General features: G+C 31.5%; 1 protein-coding gene across 1 annotated transcript; it reads left to right on the forward strand.

Annotated features, from left to right (window-relative positions):
- Positions 1–233: 233 nt before the first annotated feature.
- On the forward strand, positions 234–3,068 carry LOC114313564 (uncharacterized). Its single transcript, XM_028259935.2, has one exon. The coding sequence runs from the start codon at positions 234–236 to the stop codon at positions 3,066–3,068; it is 2,835 nt and encodes a 944-aa protein (XP_028115736.2).
- Positions 3,069–14,852: the final 11,784 nt, after the last annotated feature.

The following is a 14,852-nucleotide window of genomic DNA, read 5'->3' on the forward strand; positions in this document are numbered from 1 at the left end:
ATCTATCTTACTGCTCACAAACTAATACACCTATAAGATGCTTAGCGTAGAACCGCATCCTAATGAATCAGCACGTGACAGGCAGCTTAAGAATCACGGACGGCTCCACCAGATCAGCCCAAGGCCGACAGTTTTAGAGGGAGAAGCAATTCTAGAGAGAGAGAGAGTGAGCGCTACATATATATTGTTAGATTGGTGATGATCCAACTTCATCTTCAGGCGTTGAACCATCAATGAAGATCCACTCTTCTCCACCTTCCTCTTCATTTTCAAACCCTAGGGTTAGGGCTAGCTTATTTCCAATAAACCCTTCACAAACCCATCAATCCGAATTCACTCCTCTCTCGATCTTCTTCTTCATCTTCTTCACCTTCTTCACTCTCATCGACCCCACAACAACTTCAATTCCATCACCGTCTGGCCAAATCCCCTATCCCAATTCCTGCAACGACCTCGTCCCCGAATCCACCCCAATCGGCTCCAACCTCATCGCCAATTTCTCTCTCCAATTTCACAACGCCTATTTCTCCGGCGGCGATACCATTCTGGGTTCCAAAACCCCCCAATCATCGGTCTCTTTTGAAACCCTAACCCTCCACCAAACCCAATCCAAAGGAGTTTTCAAAATTGAGGGTTTGATGACTTTTTGGGGCTCCAATTTTGTGGGTTTTTCTGGGAATTTGACTCACCGGAGATTGCGGTTAATCAATTACCGGGCGCCGAGGATTCCAGTTTCGAGTCGTATACATTATACGAGTTTTCGATTACATGGATTTTGGTCTGAGGCTTCAGGAAATCTTTGTATGGTTGGTTCAGGTTGGAATTACTTAAGCTCTATCAATGTTGTTTTTAAGCTTCATTATCCCAATGTTTCTACTCTTAACACTAGTTTGATTACTGGAATGTTGAAAAGTTTGGATACAAATGATAGTTTGGACAAATTTAAACCGATTTCAATATTGGGTTTATCAATGATGAATTATCAATACAATTTGGTAGATAGAGAAATTGAGAATGGAGGTTTTAGTGTATACGATAATATGGAGAATGCATCGATTGGTTTAGACTCGTCTGTCAATAGTGTCTGCGTGGCTTTCAGGTCAGCTGATAGGTTTAAATTGGAATATATGAATGATTGTGAGACTGTCAATTGTAATCCTCTTGACGGTGGTGGTAGAGCTTTGCCTAATTTTTTGTCTTTCAATGACATTGATTGTACGGGGAAATGGAAAGCGCGGTATTTGCTAGATTTTTCAAACTCGAGCTATAATGGACGTCGTTTACCTTTTGATCCGAATTCAATGCTAGTTGCTGAGGGGGTGTGGAATGGAAAGAAGAAGCACTTTGACTTGGTTGCTTGTCGAATATTCAATGTAATGGGTTCTGTGGCTAAGGCTTCACTTGGGGATTGTTCAATTAGGTTGAGCTTGAGGTTACCTGCATTCTTGTCATTGAGAAACAGGAGTGCTGTTGTTGGACAAATGTGGAGTAGAAAAAGTGTGAATGATTCGGGTTATTACTTTGGTAGACTTGCGTTTCATAGCCCTAGCAATGGAAAGGCGAGAGTTGAGGGTCTGAAATACGAGTATACTGAGATTGACAATGTGAGAACATCTTGTGCCAAAAAGATGGAAGATAAACGCAAAGGTGGGACATACCCAAACGGGTATTCCTCTGACATGAGATTCGACATGACGGTGAAAAATAGTAAAGGCCAAGTAGCTTGGGGTTATTCATCTCCGCTATCTGTGGGTGATTGGTTATATAAGCCCCATTCAGTGTCTGCAAGGGAAGCCGAGTCGGCAGTTCAAGTGAATAACAGCCAAAGAGGTGTGCTTAATATTAGCTACATTTTAAGCTTCACACCTCCACCTAATTTCAAGCTAGGTGGTGAACTATCATCAACAAAGTCAGTTGAGATTTCGGCTGAAGGGGTATACGATGCCAAAACTGGATTGCTTTGCATGATAGGCTGTCGGCACCTTGAATCACTTAATAAAAGATTTGCAAAAAACAGACCACTAGACTGTGAAATACTTATCAGTATCCAGTACCCTCCATTGAATGCAAAGGATGGAGTTCATGTCAAAGGAACCATTGAAAGCAATCGAACAAAGTCGGACTCTTTATACTTTGAACAGCTTGAGTTGTCCGCAAGTTCCATTTTCACAAGCCAAGCCATAGATACAATTCGGAGAATGGACCTAGAGATCACCATGGTCCTAATTTCCAACACACTTGCATGTATCTTTGTGGTTTTGCAGCTATTTTACGTGAAAAAGTACCCGGATGTGCTTCCTTTCATATCTGTTGTGATGTTGACTGTTCTTACTCTAGCGCACATGATTCCTTTAGTACTAAATTTTGAAGCCTTGTTTTTGGCAAACCGTAACCGACAGAATGTTTTTCTTGGGAGCGGTGGATGGCTTGAAGTAAACGAGGTATTGGTAAGGGTCATAACAATGATAGCTTTTCTTTTGCAGTTCCGTCTTCTCCAACAGACATGGTCTGCAAGAGTCAGTGATGAAAGATCAAAGAGCCTTTGGGTTTCCGATAAAAAGGTTTTCTACTTGTCTTTACCGTTGTACATAGCTGGTGGGTTGATTGCTTGGTTTGTGCATCAGTGGTTTTCTTACAAGACCCCATTGTTACAGTTACGCCATTTCGGTTACCAACAGCAATCTTTCTGGCGAGACTTGAAATCTTATGCCGGTTTAATCTTGGATGGTTTTCTGCTTCCTCAGATAGTGTTCAACATGTTCTGTAATTCCAAAGAGAAGGCTCTTGTCCCTTCCTTTTATGTTGGGACTACCATTGTTCGCTTGTTGCCTCATGCGTATGATCTTTGCAGGGCTCATGGTTCTTCTACATGGTACTTTGGTGCTATATATGCAAACCCTAGAATGGATTACTATTCGACAACCTGGGATATCATTATATCTTGTAGCGGTCTGCTGTTCATTGTTGTCATTTACTTGCAACAGCGGTTTGGTGGTCGTTGCTTTCTTCCCAAGAGATTTAGAGAGAGTTCTGTGTATGAGAAGGTGCCTATAGTTAGTAGCGAGTAATCACCACAAGGCTTAAATTTTGGTTGGTTTACTACTGCAAACACATCCGAGGCAAGCCTAATGTTGAGCTTCATAGTAGGTGGTGATTTATTCATTTGTTGAGGTGCAAAACTGATTGTTTTGAGTTGATTGGAACTTTGTGACGAGTTTGGTGGTTTGTGGACGTCTCTTGGTCTTTGTTAGCAATTGCATGGAAACATTTATGAGCTTTTTCTTGTGGAAAATATCTCAAAAATGGTAATACCTCTCTATAAACAGCATTTGTTATTTCACTTTCTATCAACCAATATATATATATATATATTATTTTCTACTCAAATCCCTCAATTGAAGAAACTAGAAAAATAAGGAGAAATTACCTTTCAGGGAGGTGTTTAAAAATTATTATGCATTAGTGAAAAAGTTTATATAATATATATGTGTATATAAATATTTTATTAGTTTTAATAATTTATTTGTATTATTTACTTTCTATTTCTGTACTATTACTAAATTTTCTATTTAGTTTTTGAACTATCAATCAACTCAACCAAATCCCCAAAGTAAGTAAATATATAAAGAGGTTGTTTGAGATGAACTATATAAATGTATTTTTTAATTTTTTAGTTAAAAAAGTAGAGAAAAAAAAATATGATTGTTTGGATAATTTTCTAACTTTTTACGAAAAAATATATATTAAAATATTATATAAAATACTAAAATTATCATATTACCCCTATCAGTACTAACATGCGTACAATGCATGTCAGTACGGTTGCCTTTTTTTCCTTTACAGAACTGTGGTGAGCAGCCGGGTTTGTTTAACTTTTCTTTTTCTTATTTTTTTATTTTTTATTTTCCTTTTTCCTTGTTTCCAACGAAGGACATTTATGTCTTTTTGCCCTTTGTCTAATTCCAATCATGTGAATAATGGGGAGCTTCTATTTACACACACATAACTCTCTCTATGCACATCATTCTCAGTACACACACATAAAAAAATTAAACTTAATTTGTTTTACTCACTGCACACACTTATTTTCCAAATATACCCTCAAAGCCAAATTGTGCGCACACACACACACATTGTGCACACACACATAGACATTGCAGCGGCTCCCCATTCCGTCTCTCTCACACACACCCATCTCTCACTCTCACAGTGTGTACCGTCCGTCCCCCACCTCCATTGAAGACCTCCTCATTGAAGAAGTGCCATTGAAGAGCAGTGAAGAAAACTCTCTGTCCATTACTGTCCCTCACATTTGGAGATTTAGGTTAGTTTATTGATCTTAAAATCCTCATTTGTATGTCATTTGTACTTTGGGGTTTGTTTGAACCATTTTCCGATCGAAGAAATAGCCCACTGTCATGGATGATTTTGTGCTTCATTCGGAACTGGTTTTCTGAAATGTATTGTTTTTGCCGGAAATCAAGCTTCGAAATATGCCCAATAAATCGACAGTCAACTGTCGAAATTTTGAAGTTCATTCGGCATACAACTTCCGAACAGTCAACTGCCGAAATTTTGAAGTTCATTCGGCATACAACTTCCGAAATATGTTAACTAGTTCGATCCTGGTTTTCCGAACGATGCTGGGAAAAAAAATGGAGCAAAACTCACCTTTCCTTGGTTACCTTTCTCATAAACAGTTAGCTGCTTCTCAAAATCTGAATTTTCAGAAGGTAAATCTTCCATAACAATGAGTGAGGATGAGATTTAGTGTGTAAACTAATGAAAAATGGAATGAAGAATGAGGAAGGAAGAATGAGGAAGACAGCTTGTGGAAGGAGTGTGGAGCTTGTGAAAGGAGTGTACACTAATGAAGAATGGAGTAACTTTGGAGCTCTGGTATGGAGTAACGTGTGTGTGTGTGGATCATTTAGCAAAATGAGGAAGCAGAGGCATTGCAACGTGTGTGTGTGTATTGAGAGGATGTGTGTTTATTTGAATTGTGTGAGATGTCTATAATGGTAATTTTATTTAGGGATAAAATTGTAATAAAAATAAAATTCATTAAGTGTGTGCAAAGAGTGGAATTGGTGTGTGCAAATAGAGACTCCCGTGAATAATGTTAACGTTTTGACTTTTTCATTTTTTATTTTTTTGTAGGGTACTCCAAACACCCACTAAATCTATTTAGTTTCTAAACTATCATTTAGATCTATTAAGTCATTAAAATATTTAATTCGAACATAAAAATAAAATAAAAGTTTAGAAGTTTTATAAATTAGGAGAATACTTTAACCTTATGATTTTATTTTAATTTAATCTAATTGATTGTATTTGTTAACACTTTTTATATTTTATGAAAATGCGCACGTCATTTTTTTGGTATAAATTTATAAATTCTATTAATTCAGTGAGTGCAATTCGGTGATTTTTTTTTTTTTTTATTATCAGAAACTCTAATTGATGTTATCAATTGTATCAAATTCATACAAAATTCAAGCTAATTAAAAATATACTGACCTCAATTTGGCCTCTATATATTTCACAACTAATAAGCAAGGTTTATGGCTAACTTAGTTGCCCATCGTAAGTTTCTTAATGGCTTAGTCCTAGAAGAAGGTTATTGATATAACTCTCCTTAGAAGGGAATAGAATTAGGAGGCAAGCATTTCGTGTTTTACAAGAGTTTAGAGACTAATTCCCATAAATATTAATCTAACAACTAACAATTGATTTTTGCCAATTAAAAAAATAAAATAAAATAAGCAAGGTTGTTAAAATCAAAATCTTAGATAGAATTGTTGGGAGGTACTTGTAGATCATATGGTAGAATCAGATCAAGGATTTTATATTTTACTTTTAATGTAAAATAAAACGAGAAATTATTCATGATGATAATATATCTTAAATAATTTTAAAATCATTAAAGAAAAATAACAAATTTGATATAATGAAATTTTATGTTAGCATATATTAGAGAAAAAGTTTATAGTCAAATTTCTTATATAAATCTACACGTACACATACATATATAAGAAATAAATGACAAAAAAATTATTTTAGTAGGATCAGGATCGTAGTAGAATTAGTATCGTGTGCTTCTATATAATTTTGTGCTTCTATATAATTTTATGACTAAAGTTGTAATTATTTTAAGATCCTAAAACAATCCAAAAAGTTTAGCTCAACTAGAGTGATCTAAGAGTAATTCTATTTTCACATATCATTTACCCTATGTGCATATTTTTCTCAATGCACACATGTAATAAAATTATTTAATTTTGTTTTACTCATTTTATACATAAAATGTTCTAAATATGCTCATTAACATATCAACACAAAACTCCAACGCATTATGTACACATACCACACAAAAACATAAACTTACACTGCACCCTAAACCTAAACCTAAACCTAAATCGTGTCCAACACATTTTTTTACTCTCTTCAGCAGTACTTCGATGATAACCACTAAGGTATACAATTTATTTTTTAAAATTAATAATTTTTCGTTATTGTTTTACTATTATTCTACAAAAAAATTAATGTTCTGTTTGATTTTGAGTTTTCAAAAATATATATTTTTTAATTTTAAAATCTTATTCCTTATTTTTAGTAAATTTTTTAAATATTTTAATCAACCTATTACTTCTTAGGAAAATTTAGAGAAAAGAATTGTTTGAGAAATTTGTTTACTGACATTTACCAATCAGAGTCCTTAAAAAGTCCTAAGCAATTTCTTATAGCCATATAAGTCCTATTTGGCTTCGTTTGGAAAGTGCATTGACTTTTTATTTTTATTTTTTTATTTTTTGACTATTTTAGTTTAGAACTCAAAAGTTTCATTTAGGTTGGACTTTTTGATTTTTTTGACTTTGTAAGAGAAAAAAGTAACATAATTATTGTTTTGATGTAACAATTTATCTTATAGACTTTTTAGCTTATTTTATTTTTTTATGACTATTTTAACCTTTTAGCCCCTAAAGTTAACAAGGCCTTTATGTATGAAGTTATTCCATAAGATCCTTTTTTTGAAAATCTACACTTCGTTTAGTTTCAGTTTTCAAAATTCATTTTTTAAAACATTTTACATTTTCATTTTTCGTTTTTTTTTTGTTTTCACTTTTTTTTTAATATTTTAAGCAATTTTTTTTTTAATTTTTAGAAGCACCTAATATAAATACACTTAAAAAGTATAATATTTGTAAAAAAAAAAATTTAAAAAAATCACTAAATACCAAAATTACACAAAAAAAAATAGAAAAATTCAGTACATTTTTCATATTTTTGTATATTTATTAATTTTTTAAAATATTTTTCATAAATATCTTACTATTTAGATACATCTAAGTAAGTTGCATCTAAAAAAATATTTTAAAAAATTGTTTAAAATTTTAAAAATATTCACTAAACACACACACACACACACACAAACCCAAAAAACAAACAATTTAATTTTCAAAAAATTAAATTCAGAAAAGTGAAACCAAACACAATGTGATTTTCTCTAACTTTTATTGCCCTTTTTTTCTTGTTATTACATGACATAAGATTATATTGTTTCCTTATATAAGTTTTTTTACATATGTATTTATTTTGGTGGGCTACATATTTTTATTTTGAAAGGTTAAATATCTAACTTGCTTTTTTGCAATTTTCTATTGCAATTTGAAGGAAATTTTATTTTTCCCTCCAAATTATACTCCTCTAATTAATTGTACATTGAACTTTTTAATATTGTCAATTTACTCTCTGACCTATTTAAATCATAATCAATTTACCTTCTACTATCACATTTGAATGGAAAAAAGTTTTATAAAATTATAATTCTCAAATTTCAAATTATAAATCCAAGTCCATCTATTCTCTTCTCCTCTCTCACCCAAACCACCCTCTCTTCTCTATTAACCAAACAACCTCACCACTACCACTACCATTGTCACGTCAGTTTACTGACCTTTCCACCACTAACTAGGGGTGTAATTCGGGCAAGTTTGGTCAGATTGGAAGGTTGTCTAAGCCCAACTCAAGTTGTGTTGAGACTTGCCCAGGCCCGAATTGTAACTCAAGATTGCTTGCCCAAGCCTGACCCGAGTTAATTCCAAATTGTCTGAGTTACCCGAATTATAAATGAATTTCAATTTTTTTTTTACAACTACATTATTAAATTATTAAAATTTGGCTCTATTTACATTTTTTTTATATAGAAAATCATTAATACTATGAAAACAAATAATTTATATAATGTAAGAGAAATGTAGCTATAGTAGTCTTTACAATTAATGAGTGAAAATAAAAAAAGTAAGATTTTATGTTATTTGCATATATAATATATATTCAATATAATTTAATAATTTAAATTACTTTAATATCATGTAATGACTAATAATTTATACGTATATTTTATATTTTATATATTTATATATGTATAATTCGGGTTTTGGGTTGCTTAGGTTGTTTGACGTCTTTGTCCAAACCTGTCCAAATTTAATTCGCGCTTCTGAATTTTTGTTCAAACCCGTACCGAATTTAAAAATATCTTGTTCAACCCTAAAAAAATTCAAACTGGGTTTGGGTTACTCGGATTGAGTCCACACAAGTTGCACCCCTGCCACTAACCATCGTAAAAGCTAAGAAAATTCATCAAAGAGAACATATACTCCGATTCACAAGCAATTATACATAATAAGGAAACCCACTAATTTAGATTCAATAAATCCAAACAGACTAATTCAATTCAATTAATTGTTAAATCTATTTAATTGATACATATATATACATATGTGAACAAATTGTTTTTTCTATATATATATCAAAAATGTCTAAGACCCCCTTTTTTTCCCACCCCCTTTGACCCCCTCTCTCTCTCTCATTGGTTGGATTTTTTTTTTTTTGTTTCCCTTGTCCTCCAATCACCACTTGCCACATGTGTGTGTGGGGGGGGGGGGTGGTGGGGATGGTGATTGAAGGGGGTCTCCATCACTCCTCTATATATATACTAGGAATGACCCGTGCCTGAAGGCACTACCAACAATTTTTTTGGTGTCACATGCTACGAAACTCAATGATAATAAATCAATTCCAAATGGTAATGTTACTCCGACTTAAAACTTCACATATAAGAAATTGAAATTGTTTCTGCACACTGAATTAGCGAAAGCATTTATAAATTTCAAATAGCAAATTTCAAAATTAAAATCCAAAAAATGAATTATGTATTTGAATGTAGCATATGCAAAGAATCTAGAAATATTTGCTAAACTTAAAAGTCTAAATAGCAAATTTTAGATTTTTATCCACGTCAAAATGACACACCTATACACTATAGCAAGTTAGAATGTGATAACCTTCGATAAAAGAATGCTATTGAATTAGTATTATAACTGGTAACCCTATCGCTTCATCAGGTTTAAATTCCTTCAAATAAAGGTCAATGAATATTATGATACAAAAGAATCATCCTAGCTAACCCAAAAATAAATAAATAAATAATTTAACATGAGAGAGCCAACCAACGACACACTGGTAGAAGCAACGTAACCCAATGTTTCTAATATGGATCAATGACCTACAACAAAATCACTCGCTTAAATTCGCTTCAAAAAATCAATAGCTATGAAAAATCACATCAAAATGCATATGAGAAATCGGAAGAAATTGTAATGAAGAATAATTGCATCAAAAGAAACTGTAACATGAAAAATCGCATCAAAATACATATGAAAAATAGGAAAATCAATAGCTATGAATTAAGAAGAATTGAACATAACTATTATGGTCAATTGAATTATGTATGCATTACTAAAGTAAACAAATGAGAATAGACAATTGTATGCATTACTAAAGTAAACAAATGAATAGAAAAGCAAATAATAGTATAGAATGATCAATTGAGAATGCCGATAAATCATACAAACCTCCAAATAGAATTAAACTCAAATTTTGTAAGGGGAGCGAATAATTTTCTTTATTAAGACTAAGAGAGTCTTGTTAAGAGGAAGAAGAATTTTTGAAGGTTGTAAAACCAAACAAAATTAAAATTTTAAACAATTAAAGCTTACCTTGTGCGAAGTATCCATTTTTGGATGCCATGCTCCTTTGAGTTTCCATCCATGTGATAATGCATAACTCATTTTCTAGTTGAAGCATTATGTATAACAATTAGTAGGCAACAAAAAAAGAATCAAACTTGAAATTAATGTTAATGGGCTAATCTAACTAAAATTAAACCCAAGGTTAATTAAATAAAATTAACTGTACTATTTTTTTAAACATAGATTACAACCAAATACTTGTGCTAGTTCATTTATTATTTTAATATTTTTTGAATCAAAACCATTCAGAAACACATTTAAATCTAACCCATTTTTTTAAAAAAAAATCATTACATGAAGATAGGTTTCTAAAATCTAAACTATTTCAAAAAATTATTACATGAAATTCACATTTTTTCCTCACCTCATACCCAACACCACATTTGCCTCAAACCAATCAATTGACCTGCCTACTAAAAAAAAAAGGGATTGCATACTTTTCACTTTCTAGGTGATTGATAACATGTTGTATACTCCAAATCAATCATCAAGAATTTGCCCACAACATTTAAGAGAGCACTTCACCAACATTAAGGGTTGAAAGTGAAACCACCTTCTTCTTCACTTATGAGGTACCATTATGCATAATCCTCCAATTAAAAGTATAAAGTATGTTTAAACTACTTCAAGCATAAAGCAAGTTAATGCCATCACTCATTACCCCAGGATGACTAACTAATAACATAGATGGTCTACTAAATTTATTTAGTTCCAAAACCAAATATTTGAAGAAAAAAAGAAACAACCAATTGGCTTAAAACTGGCTTTTATTAATCTAGACCTCTTTACTATTTTTCTTTTACAAATTCTTTATAGACCTCATTGAACCAATCTCAGCATTGTTTATAGAGTCTTACAAAATAACTGGCAAAGCTGAAAGTATAATTTTTTTGGGTAAATTACAAATACACCCCTAAGGTTTGCTTGAAATACGAATTGTTCCCTGTGGTTTGAAAAATTACAAATACCTCCCTGTCAGAATTTTTTATTTAACAAAAATAATTGAAAAAGTGAAATTTCTAACTATTCACCTATACAATAATCAAATTATCTGAATTATTAATTGAAATAAAATTTTAACATTATTAAAAATTGTTAATTAACTTGATGATTTATTAATAAAATGACATTTATTATGAAATTAGAAACCTTAGAGGACATAATGTAATTTCTAGAACCACAGGGGGTAATTTGTAATTTAAGTAAATCTCAAGGGGTGTGTTTGTAATTTACCCTTTATTTATTTATTTTTTTTCAACTTACAATCCTCACTCTGAAAATAAAATAAAAAATGAGAGGAGAAGAAGAAGAAGAAAGAAATAAAGAAAGAAAGAAAAAAAAAAAAAAAAAAGGAAAGAACAAGCGCAACTCTTGTACAAAATAACAGATGATTTTCACCCAATAAAACTAAAATATATTGAGTTAAGAGTCACAGGGGTAAAGGGAAGAAGAAAAAAAAATTGACTCTAACCCATCCAATCAAAATTTTAATTTATTATAATCATATTTGTTTGTCACATCTATTTTAAAATGAATATACAATTGTGTCTACAGTGTTTAAATTTTAAAATGAAAATTTTAATTGATTATAAGCACTGGTAAAGTTATAGGGTGTGGAAAAAGTAGTAGGCAAAGTTATTCTATTGAATCAACCTGATCTAAATTTCTTTTCCACCCCCAAAATCACCTATATCAAGAAGAAAAATTACAATAAAAAGAAACTCCATAAATACACTTCTAGTTCCCCAAACAAAGATATAAAATTGTGAAGAAAAACAAAGGCTCACTTGTTTAATGGGCCGTTGTGCCATTGCTCTCCATTTCTTGAAAAATTCACTAATAGACCCACACAACACTTCCATTCATTGTATAACCTGAATTTTTCAAGTCTAATCAAAACAAAGCAAAATCAAACATAAAGGCATTCTAAACCATGCTAATTTTCAAAATTATAGTAAAAATTATCACAATGATTATCATCAAAATTGTATGAAATTCAAAAATTAAAATAGAAGGCCCAAGTTATCACCATAAAAAAATCAAGTACTCGCTCTTCGTAGTTCTGAACCTAGCTAATAATCCAAAAGATAGCAACATGTAAATAAAGTCTATCTAATAAAAATTTCAGATTCTTAATTTTCACAACATGTAAAATGCAGCCAAGTTGAACAATAGATAAGCAACAAATTATTGACAAATCCATCAATTGAAGGCAGACCAATTACCTAATCAACTAATGTAGCAAACAAAGTCATAACAACTTTTTATCAAAACTTACAATTCTCACTCTAAAAGTAAAATAAAAAATGAGAGGAAAAAAAAAAGAAGAAAGAAAGAAAGGAAAGAATAAGCTCAGCTCCTGTAAAAAATAACAAACGGTTTTCACCCAATGAAACAAAAATATATTGAGTTAAGAGTCACAGGAGTAAAGGGAAGAAGAAGAAAAAAATTGACTCTAACCCATCCAATCAAAAATTTAATTTATTATAACCACATTTTTTTGTCACATCTATTTTAAAATGAATATACAATTGTGCCTACAGTGTCTAAGTTTTAAAATTAAAATTTTAATTGATTATAAGTAGTGGTAGAGTTATAGGGTGTGAAAAAAATAATAGGCAAAGTTATTCTGTTGAATCAATATAATCTAAATTTCTCTTCCAACCCCAAAATCACCTATCAAAAAGGCTTACTTGTTAAATGGGCCGTTGTGCCATTGCTCCCCATTTCTTGAAACATTCACTAATAGAACCACACAACACTTCTATTCATTGTCTAACTTGAATTTTTCAAGTCTAATCAAAACAAACTAAAACATCTTGTTTTTGAAAAACAATAAAATCAAACATAAAGGCATTCTAAACAATGCTAATTTTTAAAATTACAGTAAAAATTATCACAATGATTATTATCAAAATAGTATGAAATTCAAAAATTAAAATAGAAGACCCAAATTATTAGCATAAAAAAATCAAGTACTCGCTCTTCTTGGTTCTTGCTTCTCTACCGTCTCTGAACAAAAAACATAAACTGCATGTAGCTAATAATCCAGAAGATAGCCAACATATAAAATGAAGCCTAGCTAGTAAAAATTTAAGATTCTTAATTTTCACATGTAAAATGAAGCCAAGTTAAACAATAGATAAACAACAAATTATTGACAAATCTATCAATGGAAGGCAAACCAATTACCTAATCAACCATTTTAGCAAGCAAAGCCATAACAACTTTTTTATGAGCTCTAATCAAACACACCTTCAAGCCAAGGTTAAAAAATTATTTACTATTAATCATGGTTAAGGTGGCAAACCCATAGGACTTCTAAATGAGTTAATGGTCATAATAGAACATACAATTGATCCTATGTTTGAATCTTATAGTCTGTCAGATAATTCCAATACTCATACTTAAGGACAAAATTAAGGGAAGCATATATATATATATATATATCCTTTTTATAGTTGGTTAAGTCTGTTTGCTACTGCCTTACTTTTAGAAGCATTTTTTTGAAAGGAATAACCTTTCATAATCATGTAAGTAAACCATCAAAGAAACAAACAGAGAGATAAAGCAAATTTACATGGTTTAATAACCATATGAAAACACAAATTTGCATGGAATTAGGTAGATGATTGAATCAAATTATCAACTATGCAATGAAATGCGCTGTTACCAACTAAGCAATGAATTAGTAGTGGAATTCACCAAATTATAGAAAGGAAATACGAATCGTAATCAGAAAATTTTAACTAATTCAGAAAAGACAAAAATCGAGGAAATCTCGATATCATAACAATAGAGAGTTGAGTGAGTATACACATATTGACATGAATATTATTTCAAATAAAAGCTTAAATTTAAACCATGAACAGTGACCAACCTTAAGAAAAATTAGCGCAAAGTTTGAAGTTTTCAGATTGAATTTCCTGATTTGGAGCCGCAAAAGGTCCCAAAAGGTCTAGACCTTTCACTCACTCACTCACTCACACACACACACACACACACACACACATACACACACACAGTATTGATGGTTTTCTCTCTCTAGAAGTTGAACCAACCAACCAACTCTTGGTAGAGAGAGAGAGAGAGAGGTTTTTTTTTTTTTGTCTAGCTTGGTTCACAGCTTTTGCTGCTTTATATATACAGAGACTCTGTCAACAAATGTGAAGCTCTTCTCATTTGAAAAAAAAAAATTATTAGGATGATTCCCATTTCTCCACAAAATCAAACCGAAAACAAAAATATGAGAGAGGATACCATCAACTGGATTTGTTGTGTGTAAATTCCATTGAAACATTTTATCAAACACTTAATAAGCAAGGAATATAGAATGGTTAATGGGTAACTCAATAGAATGGTTAATGGTACAACAACCATTCAATAGAGTAACTCAATATAATAGTTGCACAAATTCCTATTAAAGAAAAATCAATACAATATAGAATGGTTTCGTGTGTATATATTATCTGTATAAGAAAAATCAACAAAACCCATAAAAGTGTACCCAAAATTAAAGAAAAACAATACTCACAGTTTGATTTTGGGAATCGTTCTTTCTCTACTCCACTAATGATACTCTTCCTCATTATTAATTCCAATACTCATACTTAAGGACAAAATTAAGGGAAGCATATATATATCCTTTTTATAGTTGGTTAAGTTTGTTTGCTACTGCCTTACTTTTAGAAGCATTTTTTTGAAAGGAATAACCTTTCATAATCATGTAAGTAAACCATCCAAGAAACAAATAGAGAG

This window comes from Camellia sinensis, chromosome 9 (genome assembly GCF_055761805.1).
Source record: "Camellia sinensis isolate YWXY chromosome 9, ASM5576180v1, whole genome shotgun sequence".
Taxonomy (NCBI): Eukaryota; Viridiplantae; Streptophyta; class Magnoliopsida; order Ericales; family Theaceae; genus Camellia; species Camellia sinensis.

Bases quoted from the DNA above. Each gene is read 5' to 3' on its own strand.
- LOC114313564 (XM_028259935.2), top strand. From the start codon at position 234: ATGAAGATCCACTCTTCTCCACCTTCCTCTTCATTTTCAAACCCTAGG.